The 17,457-nt window shown below is 39.1% G+C and overlaps 1 protein-coding gene across 6 annotated transcripts in view; it reads right to left on the reverse strand.

The window, feature by feature from the left end:
* The window catches only part of BICD1 (BICD cargo adaptor 1), a 172,634-nt gene that overhangs the window by 38,778 nt on the left and 116,399 nt on the right, over nt 1-17,457 (reverse strand). For all 6 annotated transcript variants that reach the window (XM_065681678.1, XM_065681686.1, XM_065681723.1 and 3 more), the window contains exons 3-5: nt 10,936-11,088; nt 6,946-7,383; nt 185-1,279 (exon numbers count right to left, since the gene is read on the reverse strand). In XM_065681678.1, coding sequence (XP_065537750.1) covers nt 185-1,279; nt 6,946-7,383; nt 10,936-11,088 — 1,686 coding nt within the window. The remainder of the gene's footprint in view (nt 1-184; nt 1,280-6,945; nt 7,384-10,935; nt 11,089-17,457) is intronic.

Raw genomic sequence — 17,457 nt, forward strand, 5'->3', positions numbered from 1 at the left:
ATGCAGAGAAAAGCAGAGCTTATAAGCTTGAAAAGGAGATAGAGAAGGAGGGAAGGTCTGCCCTCACCGTGACTGAGAAGCTAAATAACCTGTGAGTAAAATCTCTTCTGAAATACTCCTGGGAAAGCTTCTAAGTGACCTGTACAAATAAAAGACTTTCCTGACTGCTTTATTAGCACCTTACCTGCTTGTTGGCTTTCAGCACTGCTCTCAGGGTTGCAATCTGTTCCCGCTTCGTACTCAGGAGTGATTTCAGTTTCAGTATCTCTTCCATTAAGGCCTCCTTGTCTTTATCGATCATGGGCGCCAGCTCCCGAGCTGCAGCACGCTGGCGCGACAGCTGCAGTGACCGATCGACAGCCTTCTGCAAGTGCTTGATTTGGTCCCTTATTATGGCATTGAGGTTGTAGATGTTCATCGGCTCTTTACGGATGTCACTGGTATCGGAGACAGGGGAGGAAGGAGGGGCTGTGATGACGGGAGAAATGGTAGGTGTTTTTGTTGGGCTCTGTTCCTTGCCAGGCTCTGTGTTCTCTTTTGTCACCTGCTCAGTTGGGGTCCTGGCTTCTACAGGTGATGACACCCCCCTTCTGGCAAGCCGTGGGGAAAGGAGACCTCGAGGGTCATCTGGTCCTTTCAGGCTCCCGCTGCGGGTGACTCTGCTTTGCCTGTAATAGTCCAACATGACCCTGTTTGGTGTCTCATTGTTGCACAGGCAGACATGATGGTAGAGCTGAGCCAACTCCTCACTAAATGTCACCAGCTCATCCTGGGCGGTGTTGAGGGTATTATGGTTTTCATTTGCTATGCTTGTCATCCTTTGCAGCTCCTTTTCTATGTGGACCATTTTTTCCTGGCTTTCCTTGGTTGACTTCTCCAGGCTTGTCACCTGCTCATCATACGTCTGGATTCTGCTTTCGTACTTGGCCTTCTCTTCAGTGTAGTTTTCCACATGCTTATTATATTTCTCCTTTAAGGCTTTGATTTCTGCTTTGAGGTCTATCACCTCAGTCACAGCTACTTTGTATTTACATTCTAGGATCTCCAAGCCATTGATGTCCACTTCATAATCATGTGCTTCCTCACCGGGTTCTCGGCCCTTCTCAGAGTCAAGCTCAGCTTTCAGCTCCTTGTTGCTCTGCAGCCCCCTCATGGCATTGACGTGCTCCGTGAGCCTGTGCACTCTTTCGTGTTGCTCGGTCAGGGCTCCCTTGGTGTGCTCCAGCTGCGTCTGAGACTCCTGCAGGTTGGCCAGGAGAATAGCCTTCTCTCTCTCCACCTGCAACAGAGCCAAAGTAAGAAACCCAGAATCTTGTCCTACCTGTGCAAAACACCAAACTCTGCAGTCACATTCATCTCTCCACTCCCCCACTCTGCGTATGCAACTTGAGGACCTCCAAAAGGTTTTAGCCACATACACCTCAATCATAAAACTGAGTCAGAGGGAAATGCATGTGATTGTCAGAGAGTTGTGAAGTGCCAGCCTCTGCTACAATTTCAGCTAGAGAGATGATACAGGATTTATTAGGACATACGTTCCCTGAACATATGAGATCCATCACTGTCAGCTACAGGTATATACACCTTTCTCAATGGAATTTGAATTTATGTTTCCCATGAACAGCTCTACCAGTCATTCACGATATTTATTATATCTTTGGGCTGTTGCAAACTTGCATTAAGGTTTGATTACTGAATGCAAATACAGTAAACAAGTGGCTGTGTAGATTTTCATAGGTTAGATTAAATAACCTACTGTGTGAGAACGTAACACAGATCAGCAGACTGAGCACATGCAAATCCCAGGGCTCCCCATGTCTATCACTTTGCTGTTAAGCAAAATCCATCCTCTAAGGACATGGCAGAAAAAGCAGGAATTCTGGTACAACTAACAAACCACTAGTTCTGACCTAGTAAATTCCTTTCTGAATATCCTCAGGGAAACGTAGATGTTGAACAGCAGAAGAGGTCATGGAGGACTCCTCTAGAAATTTAAAGCAAGCAAACAAGACAAAGTTTGATCTGCTCGGGTATCTGCCACTCAACACCCTTGAAAGACTTCCATTTCAAGGTTTAAGTGTAGTGCTCCAACTTTTCTTCTGTGCTTTTGTCCAGTTCTCAGTTGTGAACTGGGACGCAGAGGAAGGCACATGGAGATGGGATCCTTCTTACTTTTGGAATAGGATCCTGAGCCTACCAGGTTTACTGTCCTTTCTCTCCGACAGTTGCAGTATCTCAGCACTGTGCTTACACACAGCAAAAATTACATGCTCCACATCCCCTTTATGTGGCTGAATTACTAATACTGAGAATGCAAAGCTTTCAGTTCTGAAAAAACACTGAAAAAAACCCACAAAAACCCAAAAAAACACCTTTCCTTCCATAGCAGTATCCCCTCATGTAATATTTGGAAAACAGTCAGATCAGCCACCATGAATCTACTGAAGTAAAAGAAAAGCCTTTTAGAGATGGAGAGGGTATTACTCCCATCTCACAAAATGTTCCAAGCAGTGCTTCAGACTCCTGTTTCCTTATAACAACACTTTTGAGCAGTGGCTGCTCCTCAGAAGTATTAGCATACGATAATCCTTTGGCTTTGCAGACAGGCTTTCAAAACACTGCCTCTATTAGAACCTGCAATCAATTGCAGGCGAAACTGTAAGAATAAAAATGGAAGCCATGTTAAAAACATCTAAAAAAAAAAAAAAATCAGCCGTTTTCTTGCACACAGAGTTCTGATGGCTTAAAAATTAAGGAAAAAAAACAAACAAACAAAACAAAACAGGGCCAAACCTCATCATTATTTTATGATCCAGGAAAAGTCTGTCTCCTCAGATGCAGGATGCTCCATTTTAGGCACTACACAGTCTGAGCCAAACAGGACAGCCAAGTAGCATGAGTTTATCAGTACCTTTCTCAATTTGACACCGTTCCCTTGTTGCTGCTCCAGTCTGCCTACCACCCTCCTTGCTGCTCATGCCCCACATCAGCCAATTCTCACTAAGAAAATCCAAAACGGGGTAATATCCCCCTTTGACAAGAGCATTTTCTTATGAGGTGACTGCTTCCCACAGACCTCTCAGTCAGACCTGTCCTGCAGAACCTCTTCACTAGCTTACCTCTTTTTTCTTTCCTTTGAGCAGCCTTTCCCAGGTTCTGCTCTCCCCAGAAACTTCCACCTGAACTGTAGTTGTTACCACCTGGTACAGCAGGCTTAGGTGTTAATTACACTAACCTCATCAGCTAATGAAGGTGTTTGTTCCCTCAGGCTGGTGAGCTACACCTGTGCCTGAAAAAAAAACCAACCTGAGTTTTGATTAATTTAAAGGACTGTCTCGCCGTAACTGCAGTAGACTGCACTGGTATAAAAGCAAATGCACAGATTACAGCCAGAAAGCCTTTCCTTTGAGAAAACAATTCAGTGTTTCAGTGTCCACTGAAATGAATCTGACAGAATTGATCCTACTGGCTTACTGATCACAGCTGTCATACTCTATCAGGAAGAAAAACTATAATAGAGTTAATTGGGATCTTTATGACAATTTCTCTACTGAACATAAATACATTCTGGAAATAAAGACTTCTTTCATATAGAAAAGATTCTTTCCAGAGAAAACGTGCAACTTTTAAAACCCTTAGATTACCTGACAGTAAATAAAATAAAATAAATAGATCTACTAAATTTCACTCATTCTGGTCGAGTAATTATGGATTAGGCTAATCTGCTTCTGTTTAAAGTTATAAACATACGTTCCTACTTCCAAAGGGAAAAAGACCAAAACCAAAGCTCCAATGCAGTCCTAAGCACATCTGCATACTCATGAATCTGCTGTTCCTAAGTATGTTAATTATATTTGTCATTCTAGACAATACTACACTCTTTTCCAACCACAGAAAACTTCTGGGAATTGCAGTTACTTTTCAGTCCAGTTGGTGGGGTATTTTTGACATTTGAATTAATGGCTGCAGCAAGGATCTTTAGCATTTGAAATTTAAATAAAATCAATCCAAAAGCAGCGGAACCTACTTTCTGATGCATCCTTCCCTTCAAATATTTCACCGTGAAGATATTTCCTTCCCAATTTGCTCTACAGTTTGCAACTTTGGGAACCAATTTTAAAATTGCCCTTTTTCTTTTTTTTTAATACCATCAGAATACAAGTGAACAATTCCTAGTGGACATTAGAATAAATTAATAGGAAAACTCACTTCAAGAACCCTGAATCTCAGATGTATCATACTTGCCAGAGAGCACCAGGCAGCTGGAGAAGTGTCACAAACTGGGCTGCATGATTTTTAATTTTCTTTCCTTCTTTTTTAAGAGCATTTTATCTCCAAATATGATGCTGGCCTCAGGAATAGGTAAAGAATCACCATGGAAGGAAGAGAGGAGTCCTAGGCCTTAAAGATGAGATAGAGAATTCTTTCCACTGGACAACAACCATGAAGGAAGAACAGAAAGCCTTGAGCTTTTCCAAGAAAATCTTACAAAACAGGAATTTTCAGAAGATATTTTTTACCTAGTGGATGTAAAAGATGGAAAGGGAACAGCTATTATTAAATCTTTCCTAGGGACCACACAGATCATGGACCAGCAGCATCCCAAAGCTGCAGAAGGAATTATACCTGTCCTACTAACTGTTTAGTGAAGGCTTCTTTTTGAGGTTGAGGAGTGAAAAAATTTGCCTTACAGTTGCAAAATGGCAAATCTAATGTTTTCTTCTCTCAAAAAAAAAAAAAAAAAAGGAGCCTGCTGTCCTATAGGCATCGAAATAGCTCCCAAGAAAGAGTCTGTTCCTACAGCAACTCTGTCATGGTACAGCCTCTTCAGAGAAGCCAAGAAGAGCACACAGCAAATACTGGGATATGCCTAAATGAACACTACATGGCAAAGACACTGTAGAGGAGAAAATAATCCAGTTTTGTTGAAGAATTACCTTTTGTCAGCTTGGACCTGATTAAATCTCCCAGCTATTATGAGGAAAATTTTTGAAGGAATTTTTCACATTTCATTTATGTGACCAAGGTGAGGTGATGCAACTCGACAGAGAAGTTGATCACTTTATAAAAAGTACACATCAGCATTTTGCAGTAAAGCCTTTTCAGTATCTAAAGAAATCAAGTTTCCAGCTAGGTCTAGTCTCTCTTTTTAAACCATAAACCTTTTAACCTTTAAACCACTAAGCAATGGAGATGACTATTGGTGTGAGGGTGCTGAAGCCCAGCACCAAAAAATGCTGTGACCAAAAAATGGTTCTACTTATTTCCTAGAGTCCTTTTAGGGGTCCTAAGTTCATGGCTTGTGACTGTCAGAAGTCTTTGCCTCTTTGTTTTAGAGGTGTAAAATAAGTAAGCTTTTAAGTGAGAGATGATGAAAGGAGATGTAATATCTTTCAAGTAGAAGTTTCTGATTCATCAAGCTCAATATTTAATTTCATAAAATCTAGACACAACATAACCCAAACAGTCTTCTTTTGTTCATTTCTAAGCAGCTTCCACTTCAAATTTCTACTGCATAAGCTTCATTGTAAATTATGGTTGAAAATGCTTACACTATATATTAAAAGGTGAACGTGTCAAAACATTTCTTCTGAAGCTGTGCTTTTTCTTTAATTTTTAACATTCTATTTCCAAATGAAATAAAAAGCTGCATATAATACATATGTGCATATGTTATATACATAAATGTATACATATATACACATGCATCTTTTTCATATATCCCTATATACATAAATTACATACTATTTACATTTTAATACTGAAAAACTTTGACAGAACTTTTCACATAAATAAAATTATAAATTTTAAGCTTTCCCACTTAAATTATATCTGTCTGGTAACAAAGTTATTTATGCAAAGCACTAGATGTCATCAGTGTTTGCAATGTCACTGTTCCGATCAAAACTTCCCGTGATGAGGTTAGCAACGAAGTAAATAAACAATTAACTCTTCAGCAAAAATAGGACAGACCACATAGGGATTTATTGTTCTCTAGCAAGCACTGAAAATTGGGTTTGCTGTACTTTACTTCCAAATTACCCTTTACGTTTGAAGCAGTATTTGCATTTACTGTCTTTGGAAGAGATACTTTTTGGAAGCCTGAAGCTAGAACATGCTGGATGTTTACTTGATGGTGCCAAAACCTTTCAAGCTCTTGAGGCAGAGAAGATACTAAACAGCTTGGGCAGTGGGACCCTTTCTCTGTGTAGCGCTGTACCCCTTCTAAGATGACACCAGCGCTAGGGCCAGCAGCTTGAGACTTCGTCTGGCTTGCATCCCAGGCTCCTATTCTGGTTATGCCTGGGCTGGGCTTGGATGAATAGAGAAAAATGCTCACAGAATGGTCCCCAAGGCACCCCCTGAAGCCTGTGCATCCGCTGGGACTGTCAGCATGGACAAGGGCACTCTGTGGTATCTCACACGCCACATGCTCTCTGAGTACACGGTTATTAAGAGGAGCACTCCTCTCCTTTTGTTCTCTTTCGATGGTATGCCAAATCTTGTTCAAACTGAATTTAATGGCAAAAACTCCTTCTGACTTGCAAGGGAGCATAGTCAAGTCTGTCTGTATTTTAGTGGTTTTTTTCCAGACAGCTTTGGTCATACTGAGGAGTACTTTCTTTACTTGCAATTTCAGGAATATTTCCCATTATCAAAGCAGGAAACAAAGAAGTTAACCATCTGCAACCACAGCAGCTAGGCTCCTTTCTCCTCTTTGCACTAAACATCTGCACAATTCACACTGACTTTTTGCAGACAGACGCTCTGTTTCCTGGGGAATATTATTGGCAAAATCTGGATATGAAGAAACACCAAAGCAGAGGTCTGAGAACAGGACATAGGTGGTCAAGAACATCACTGGGAGAAACTATTGCAAAAACTGGTACTAGGGTTCATAGGATGTATGTCTAAACACTTCAAGACATTGAATACAGCTCTTACCTGCATGAGTTGCTGCTTCAGTTTCTGTATTTCTGATATGTTGAGCTCACTGAAGAGGTCAGAGACGGGGTGCAGAGACTCTCCTTTCCTACCCGCGGGGGTTCGGTAGTCACCATTGAGTTTCACGAGAGGCCCGTGGATATGTCCGTTCATTTTGTCATCATTGTTGGGCTCACCCCCATCCTCTGCAAACTTCAATCCATCTACTGATATATTAATATGGTTATTATACATACTATCATTGAGGTTGATATACTGGGCTAGTTCCTTTCTGAGATTGTTCTTTTGCTCTCTTTCATTTTTTAAGGTTTCCAGAGCTTCCTCCAGCTGATGCTCAGCAATCTCCTTCAGTCTGATGGCATCTTCTAGCTGACTGTTAAGCAATACTGTCTCTTCCTCAAAACGTTTAATCTCATGCTTTAAGCCTTCATATTCAACCTGAATTAGACAAGACAAAGAACATTCATAATACTAAAACTTGAGTCATGAAAACCTGCCATTTATTAGCCTGACTGAAATAGGTGTTAGAGAAGCTACAGTCTGAAATACCAGACATTGCCCACAAATGCAAAGAACTGGCTGCACAGAAAATGTAAGTGGAGCTCTGTTAAATACTCCAATGCTCACTTTTTCAGCATGTGAGAATCAAGAAATATTACACCTTTTATTGAGTAACTTAGGAGAATAAACAATATATTTAATGGAAAGAAGGTTGTTTAGTTGCAGATGTCCTGGTAATCATAGCTTTATTATTAATTGCCATAAGCAATGTTGGTATATCATGGTCTGTATAGATCTCAGGTTAGTATAGTCTGATTAATTAATTGCAAGCATTCTCAAGATGACTTTATATCTAAATTCTTACCAATTGTAAAGTTACTCAGGCACAGATACTCTCAAGTATCTTGGTGTCTGAGTAGTATTCAAAAATGTGGATGGAATGAACAGAAATGTTAGAAGAGCCTCAGGTCTCTTCTCTATGTCAGACAAGAATCTCTACTATTCAAGAAGCATTTAAAATTAAACAAACTACTCATACAATCACTTTAAACTTTAAGATGCCCCAAATTGTTAGAGATTTTTAAACTACCAGAAAAATGTAATAAACAGCTCATTCAGCCACACAATGCTTGAACTGCATGTAGCGATGCCATTCTGGAGCGCTTGGCAATCTGTTGCACCGACAGCACTGCCTGAAGTGTGTCCCAGTAACTTAGTGCAGTCTCACCAGGCTTGAAGCAGTTTCCTGCTTTTCCTCCTCAGAGGGCAGGCTCCCCACCTCACACACAGGTGCAGTATTTTATCAAGGTATTTATGCACATTGTGAGCCGAGGAGAACAACTTCTCTCTTCAAAGGCAGCTCCTGCATTTATGCAGATCTCTCTATTACAAATAACGAGAAGCAAAGCCTGGGAAAACACAGTCTAGCCTGAAACCAGTTCAGCAACATCTAGATGATGCGGCAGATCCTCACTGCAGAACACCCTTCCTTGCTGGCCCTCCTCATCTTCCTTTTCACTGTTGGGAAATCTCACATCAGTAAGAAGGAAGAGCTTTGTTTGTGAAGGTCCATGTCTATACCTGACCAAATCTCCTGGTAAAAATGATCACACCTTGATTTTTTAATTTAATCGTGGTACTTGTCTATTTTTCATTTCTAAATGCAAATAAAATAAAATAAAATAAAAAATAAAAAAATCCCAGTATCAGCAAAAGTGATTTTATAGCTCAGTGAAAGAGATAAAGAAATACTGAATTTTCATGCTTCTGAAAAAAAAACAAACCAAAAAACCACCTTTTTGCAGTTGAGTCTTTCATAATTCAAATGCATTATTATGCATTACTATCTGCAATTTTAAAGCACTGTCTAGAATATTTTTTGACATATAGGGATATTCAAACAAACTATAACAAGGTTCTGCTGAAAACAGAAATATCCACCATTCCTATTGGAGAACATTTATCAACCTGTCAAAAGTCTTGTACTCATAAACCTTTGGAAAGGTACTGGGAGGTCTTGAGTAGAAAACGAAATCCATGAGATTTTAAAATCTGCATTTATAAACTTGGTATCTTTTCTGACTGGAGGGACAGGTCCATCTGAACAGTTATAAAAGCCAATCAAGTAGCTATGTTTATAACTTAAGGACATGAGAAAAAGAAAAAAGAAAACAAACAAACCAACCCAAAACAACCAAAAAAACCCAACCCTTTTTCAATTTTAAATCCATATGAAAACCCAAGATCTGCATTACAAAAGCTACAAAAAAAAAAAAAAAACCAAAACCCAAATACTGACAGTTTAACGCTAAGATTTGTAACATATGGGTTTGTAAATTAAAGTACTAAGGTATAAAATGCTCTTGAAATTTTATCTTTTAGATGAAAGTTATTTTAGGAATCACAGGTGCATGAATAAGTGATGCAAAGTGACTGATTTTTAAAGCCATTCAAAATATGGCAGTGCTTTTTTTCTCCACAGACTGGTGGCATTTGGTTTCATTAAGAACAAAATATTACGATGAAATGTAAACACTTGCAAACAGGTTTTCTTCTGGGGGAAACTAGGATAGTCCATAAAAGGGTCTTTAATTTCCTGATGATGTGAAAATGCTTCCTATGAGGTTGGTGAGGAAAAAATCCATGCCTCAAAGGAGGTTATTTGCTGGCTCGGTAAATAACTCTGACACAAAGATGATCTGCTATAAATTCAATTTCAGGAGTGTGAAAGTCTAGGTACCTTCATAAATAAGGAAACGATGTACTGAATTCTACTGCCTGCTTATTCTCTGGGGCAAAGCTCTGTTTTAAATATTTCAATTGCATTTGCGCTAGAGTGTTGAAAGAGCAATAAAAGGTGGCTGAAACAGTACTGCATATTCCTGCAGAAATAAGGCAGCTTTGTTACCAGGCTGCCATAAGAAACTGTGACAGTCTTGATTATTTGATAAAAGCCCCGAACTAAGGCAGTAGGTTAGGACATAAACCGGTGGCTACAATGCAGTGCTGTCACACTCTGCTTGCAGTTAAGGAAATAGTGTTATGAAATGCAATGTTAAGCTGGTCTGGGCAGTGTCTAAAAGGCAGAAAGTGTTACATCATCCAGGTTGGATACTTAAATATTGATCATGGCAAGTTAACTTTTCTGACATAAGAACAAATCTCTTTGTTCAAATTAAAGGATAACTGTGCTCTTGATTGCTTCCTTTGCAGTGTGTGTATATATATGCGTGTATATATATATATATATATATATATATATATATATATACACATACATCCAGCAGCAAGGGAAACTGGGTTTTCACATGGGGGAGAGAACAGACCCCATGACTGCTTATAGCTGGGGCTGGTTTTTATGGTGCTTCCTCTTGATGCACTCTGCACTGCAGTGAGAATTACAGCTTGTTGGTTTGCCATCAGCTGCAAATTGCCGTAATGAAGAAAACAAAAGACAAACTAGCAATATCTGACATCCCTTCTCCTGTGTTTGAAGCTTGTGGATTGGCATGGCTGAGAAGAGAGCAGCACTGGTACAGAAAACCTGAGAAGCAAAGAGAAAAAAAAAAGGAGAACAAGAGGAAGACTATTTCCTCTTTTCTCCATTTCAGAAGAGGAAAGGATGTGCAGGAAACCAAGAGGAAATGGAGAGTTGAACTCTGCCACTGGGCACTGAGTTCAGAGTGCAGGGAAGAAGGACAGGAAAAGCCGGAAGCAAAAAGATGCAATTCTATCTATTTTAATAATTCCTCTGTTGCTACATGGTTTTGCAACAAAATATTCCACCAGGATTTTCCTAAAGCTGAGGTAAGGGCCTCACCATACGCCAAAAATAGCCAACAACACTGTTTCAGAATAAGTGTTCAGCAAAAAACCAACTGAAAAAATACAAAGAAACTTCTATCAAAGTGCTCTACAGGATCACATTGTGGAAACTACAGAAAATTCTGTCATTTTACAGCATACTGCCTTGAATCTTTTAATGCTTACTTGATTCTGTTTCAGTGTGGACACCAGTTTCTGTAAAGTGATGTTTTCTTCTTCAAGCTCAGTGTAGTCTTGTAGGAGTCTTGCCTCTCGGAACTTGTACTCTCGAATTTCATCTTTCATTCGTATCCTCTGTAGTTCTACCATTTCATTATTCTAGGGAGAGAAAATGCAAGTACATTACCATCCATGCACAGTCACTTTAATGATGAACACTGCCTTTAGAAAAGGCCAAACAAAGAATTAATTCTCAAATAGAAATGATTTAATGGTGCAAGTCAATACAGCATCACCTTTGAATCTGAGTCCAAGCAGTAATTTCAGGTGTGTGCTGGTAATGCAAAAATGAGAAAATCTGATAAGGAAGCTTGCTTAAATCAATTTCAGTATTAGATGCTTATTGAAATGTAAAACCTTTAAGGCAAGGCTTTCTCATCTCTCTTACAATCTTACGATATAGTTAGATTTAAATAACATTACCGCCTGTTTTCCTCTTAAAGGTGCTTTCTACATTCATAAAGAAAACCAATGAGTAACGGCAACTGTTCTCTAATGACATCTGTTACTGAGCAATGTGCACTTGTTGGTATCTCCAGGCATTAGAGGAGCACAAAAGCAGGTGAGGGACATCTGCAAGGCAGACAGCTGTCTGTAAAGCACTTATCAAATACCTGACAAATTCATTGCTGTGCTGAGCAGGATTACATCCTCAAGTCTGAGAACATACAAGGTCCCACTTTATTTTTCCCATTAGCACATACAGGTCCCAGACAGCCTTCTGAGAGAGGTCATGAGGGATCAGTTTCACCAAAAACTACTTCCACCAGATTCCAGTTCTGAGTTTGACATCAAGGGTCAAGCTATACTGGTAAGACTCTGCTGGCACAACCCTGATGTAAAATGCACTACAGGAAGATGGAGTTAACACACAGCTGGACGAGAATGGTGACCAAGATGGTTCCCTCTTTGTTTAGAAGAGAATCTGCATTTGCCTGTTTAGTAGAAACAAGCATGTCTGGTCACCCTCTTCTTGCCTGCAGGAGGAACCTGAGCATTGCTACAGCAGCTGGTGGAAGGAAGCATTACTTTGACCTTAATGATGGGGCAGAGCCTCCTTGCTGCTGGAGTGTCAGAAAGAGCATGCCTGGGAAGCAGTGATGAGCTTCTGTAAAAGATTCCAGTCTAGAGGAAGGGCAACCACTGGCCTGACAGCTACCTGAAAAAAAGTCAAGTGTTTAAGAAATCATTACAGCAGAAACTGTAATCAGGGAGCCCTACCTAGATCAATCTGTACAACTTACCCTCTGGTACATAATGGATAAAACCAACATTTTGAATTGAGGATAAAGGGAACTTTGCTTAGCACCTAGGTTAAATAAACCCTTGCAAAATAACGTTGCAAAGCATGAAAAAAACCTAGGTTGATGCAAGAGTTACAAAAACACTTTTTAAAACAAAGCTGTTTTGAAGAAAAATAAACACACCATCACCCCCCTCCTGGCACCTAATTAAGAAGAAATAAACTACTTCATTTCTTAAGTGAAGGCAACTGAAAAGATCCCTAGTGGCAGAAGAGACACAAAGCACTAGATAAAAGTAACTGTGCAAATATTCCTGCATCCGTCACTGCCTAATAAACCTCTGAGCGTACTGTAAGAATGGCACTGCAGATGATTGCACAAAGTAAAGGCATTTTATACCTCAGGCTGCCTTTACATGCTTTGTTTCTGTCAGCATGCTCTCAGCTGTGGTGGTTATTTACACCTGCTAAGTGTGGGTACATGTGCAAGTCTGTGTCAGTACCTGGACAACACCAAATGCATGACTCTTCTATGTCAAGTATAATTAAGCTGATCTGCAACTCTCACTGTGTTTGGAGGATGATCGCCCAAGGAATGCATAGCAACCATCTGACATCCATCCAACACTGATAGGAGCCTATGTGTGAGTCAGGAGACTATGTGGAGGAGTTCTGCCCACTTAGCTCTCAGAAGGGTGGCAGGAAGTCTTCCAAGCGCCTTACTGGGGTGAGCTCACCACCATCATGCAAAACAGGCAGCTGATGGTCAATTCATGATTGGAACTGGACCTGACATCAACACTGCTTATTGAAAGGAAGGCCTCTCCGAAAGGGAGAAATAAGAAAGATGGCCAGAGACGGAGGACCTGAGCAAATAGTTCTTACAGAATCCTGGTATATAATTTTCCTGATAGAGTACAACGCATGCTACTTTGAGAAAGTCTTGACAATTAACTCTGTAAGGTCAGAGTACTCCTTTGTCATTCTTATTATTGCAAGCAGCAACACAAAACATGAGCTATCATCATTTCTTTATGAAGAGAGAAACAGCATTCCTTCACCCCTTGTAACTGCTGCTTCTATACATAATCTTGGAGGTATAAACAGAAACACTTCTAGTGCTCCTCCTCTTCTTACACACAGAGAAACTATTTCTGCAGAGCAAATTTTATCTGTCATTACTCATAGCATTTGGTCAAGAGAGAAACAGAACGAAAAGGGAAGCAGAAGCCAGATACATCCTGTCTGCCATGCCTACCGCAGCACTGCCTGCTCTGCTTTGGGCTGAGGCTTCTGCCAGAAGCAGTCCCAAACAAGGGGCAAAACAAACTCAGTACATTATAGAATACGGTATCACTTTTTCAAAGCAATGTAAAATGTGCATCTTGTCACTGAAAACACTCTGGCATTATTCTCCATGCCCCCTGAACCCTCCTCCTCTTTTTGAGCATCTGTATAATGCTGGCAAATGTCCAGTTGCTAAGTGCCGTACTGCTGTCACTGCTTCCTATGAAAAGTGGTGCTTCCATGTTACAGGGCAAAAGCCTGATGTTATTGAGGCTCATGAGAGTAGCCACAGGACATGCTGGAGGACTACTCTGTTTTCCTTCATATAAGATCCCTAGGCATTTTGTGGAAGTGAACTAGTCTTCAACCTATTAAACACAAGGCAAAAGGAGTCTGTCAGCAGGGCAGTTATCTATATGAGCCACTAGAGGACAATGTAACCTAAATTATTAGTAAAATAATTCGTAATTAACTGGTAATCAAGCACTGAACATTAAACTTGCATGATAGAGCAGTTGAGTCAGATGCTTTTACAAGGGCACTGCCTCAGGACATTTTCTATTTCCAGAGGGGATTCCCCTATGAACTACTGGATCTGTAAAAACCAAATTAATCCAAGAGGTGGAGCTAATGATACATGGGCAATGTCTTAAAGGCTGTAAATTATTTCCAATCCCAGCCACCAGCTGAAACATGGTGCAATGGTTTTAATGTATCAGTGCCAAAGAAGGAAAAGGCCCTTCTGTGAAACTATAGGAAACAAGAGAGTCCTTGTCAGCATTGCATCTCATTATATGTGAGCACTAATTATGGAAGATGTCGCTTACATAGCACATCTAATGAACCTACGCATAACAGAACAGACCATAAGAAATGAAAAACAGGAGGCTCAGTTGATGTAAAGTCTGTTCAGGTCACCTATCCACTAGTACTTAGATATATTTTCAGACTTATTATATATGAAAAGTGAAAGACAACTCCATAGCAAGGACCATATCTGTCAAGTACAACCACAATAAGTCTTGAGCATCAGTGGAATATAAATATTAAATAATAAACTTTTGTACTTCTTACCAAAATTAAATGCAATATATATGAATATATTATTTTTGATTCAGTACAGACTTTTAAAATGCTGTATTCCATATACTATATACAGAGCACATTGTATAAATCGTGTGTGCAGATACATTGGAATACACTTAACTGATTGGAATATCAAATAATTGCAAGAAAGAAGGTACTTTAAAATGAAAGAATGGAAATGTCTAATGTTGAAAACTATGTGAAAGAACTATAAAAATCATATGATTCCCCCCAGGGTCATTTTTTGTCCTAACACCTCCAGCGTTGCCCAAGGAAGCCACTTCTTACACTCTTGTGTCATATCAAGTCGTTCAAGGAAAGAAAAGGGCCAGTAACGTGAAGCTGGGTGTTCTCATCTTCAAGGTGAGAAGTGAGCTCTGGTGGCTTTTGATTTCCTGAAGTGTGGACCCATTTCTGGTTTCTGTCTAGTGGTTTTTATCCCAAACAAAACTGAGGAACTAGTATTTGTGCTTTTCCCCTACATTTTTTTCATACAAATTTTCTTTAAAAGATTTCAGGTCCTTACAACAGTAAAACATACTAATTTTCACACTGTAAAGCAACCTCATAATCAGAAATTAATTATATGCCCCAAACTACCCTGACTAAATCACTACTTACCTGTTGGGAATATGCAAGCCAAAGCATGATGCTGTGCGCGACTTTCTAATTTTCATAACTTACAAGTAAAAGAACAGTGGAAAATGTATATACTTTCAATTTAATTTCATTGTATTATAGTGATGCAGTATAAAATCCCATTCAATCTGATGACAGTTTTATTACACTAGCAGTAAATTGAACGTAATAGAAAGCTCACGCTCAGACCAATATCCATAATCTCATGTGTTCGTTGACAAGTCTCACTGTAAATATGTATGTCATGTTCACTTTACTCTGCAGAGGAAAATATTTTTTTATTAAAAACAGTAATAGTCATATAAATAAAATATAATTTAATTGGGGTTCAAATTTAATTACAAACACGCTAACTTGGCACGAGGACGCACTCCCAGCGAACTTTGGCCAAAATCAGGTTTGGGACTTCCTTCAGGATCAGTCAGTCATGAAATTAAACCAACTTACAAATGATTTTGGTTTCTTTTTAAATATATTGTATGTATCCAATTGGCAACATACAAGTATAAATAAATCAATGAGAAATTAACAAGGAAAAAAATTATCAAACCCTAAAATATCTCTGATTCATTACTTTGAGAATATACAGATGTACTCTTAGAAACTTTAAAGCCCAATCATACCTTTGCTTTAGAAGCCTCTAATGTGAATTGTGGGTACATTTTTGTTTTCCATAAACAATGGAAAACCTAATTCTGCATCATACAGAGCATTCTCTCACCAGCATGACGCAACAGGACATCAGGACACCACTGGAAAGACACCCCTCCTCCTTTCTACTGATGGAAGAATCCAAAGAGGAATACAGCACAAGGTAAAGACACAGAAAGACATTTGCCATGCAAGGGGAGAGGCAGCCAGGGGGAATCAGCTGGTCTGGAAAAATACTTTGCTTGCCCCAGCAGGTCCTGACTTTTTAATCTGAAGGAAAAAGGGAAGTTGAGAGAAGAGAGGGTGAAAAAGGGAATAGAAGAGTGAGGACCATTTTCTTTTATTTACTATCAACTGTTTTAAGTCCTCAAAGAAGGTCCTCTAGCTAGACTATTCTTAAAAGTTTCCCTGTCATATACAGGAATACTCATTTTGAACTGAAAGAATGGCATTTTCCATGTTTTCAGAGATATTTAAAACCATAATGAGATTTTTGTGGATCACCTAACATGACCTGGTCTGACCCTTGTGCAGAATTTATAGCCTGGTCTTGCTGATTCATGCATGTAAATGCCTAGCTAAGCAGTGACAGAGCATCTCTTGCAGAACCGTTTTTGCTTCCCTTTCAATACAATCCCAAAATAAATTATTTCAAAGATTTTTTTCCCTCAATGTTAGGCACCTGCATCCTCCTTTTTAATCTGAATTTATTGGATCTCATCCTTCAAAAAGTTTCATTTAAGGTGGCATTATTAAAGTTCATGATATTATATCTGATCTAAGCAGATCAGCTATACTGGCAAACTACTTTAAAGCACAAACACCACTTCCATTCTCCAAACCCAGAAACCACTAACTTTTGAAATTATGTATGATTCTGACATTCCTTAGCTTTTGATCTACTATTAAGTGTCTCCAAACCAGGAAAAAAGCAGATGTGCTATTGTGCACGTTATTTTTGAAAATATATCTGTAGAATAACATAAGTACCTATAATCTTTCCCTTACATGGATTTGCTTAGAAAATGACAGCACCATCAAAACCAAGGATTAAAAAAGCCACGGATTTGTTAGCTACAGTATACTGAATAAAAGCCAGACCAAGGTAATGTATGTTTCAAGTTCCTTCACCAGCAACAGCTCTTAAATAAAGCATTTACAGTACATCTAATAACATAATCATCTGAATGCTCAATGCATTTAGTCGGAATCGCTAAATCTAAAGAAGGTGAATTTCTGAAAAGGGCAATTACATGGCCCATTTATGTAGTTATCACAGCGTTTGAAATGCATAATATGAAATCTTATAAAACCTGCTACATATAAATCTCTATAAAATATCTATTTTATTGACATTGGAATACAAGTATATATAAAAAGACAGAATTAAGGAATGTTCTGATTGCTTTGGTATATAATTTTCCTGCTAAACATTATAATATATTATAATGACATTTATAAATTGATATAACATACAAATCTCTAATCATACATATTTATCTGAAAAATTGTTTGATTTGACTGTATTTATAGCAAGTAGTGCATTAGTATTAATTCATTAA

The sequence above is a fragment of the Lathamus discolor genome, chromosome 1, assembly GCF_037157495.1.
Source record: "Lathamus discolor isolate bLatDis1 chromosome 1, bLatDis1.hap1, whole genome shotgun sequence".
Taxonomy (NCBI): domain Eukaryota; kingdom Metazoa; phylum Chordata; class Aves; order Psittaciformes; family Psittacidae; genus Lathamus; species Lathamus discolor.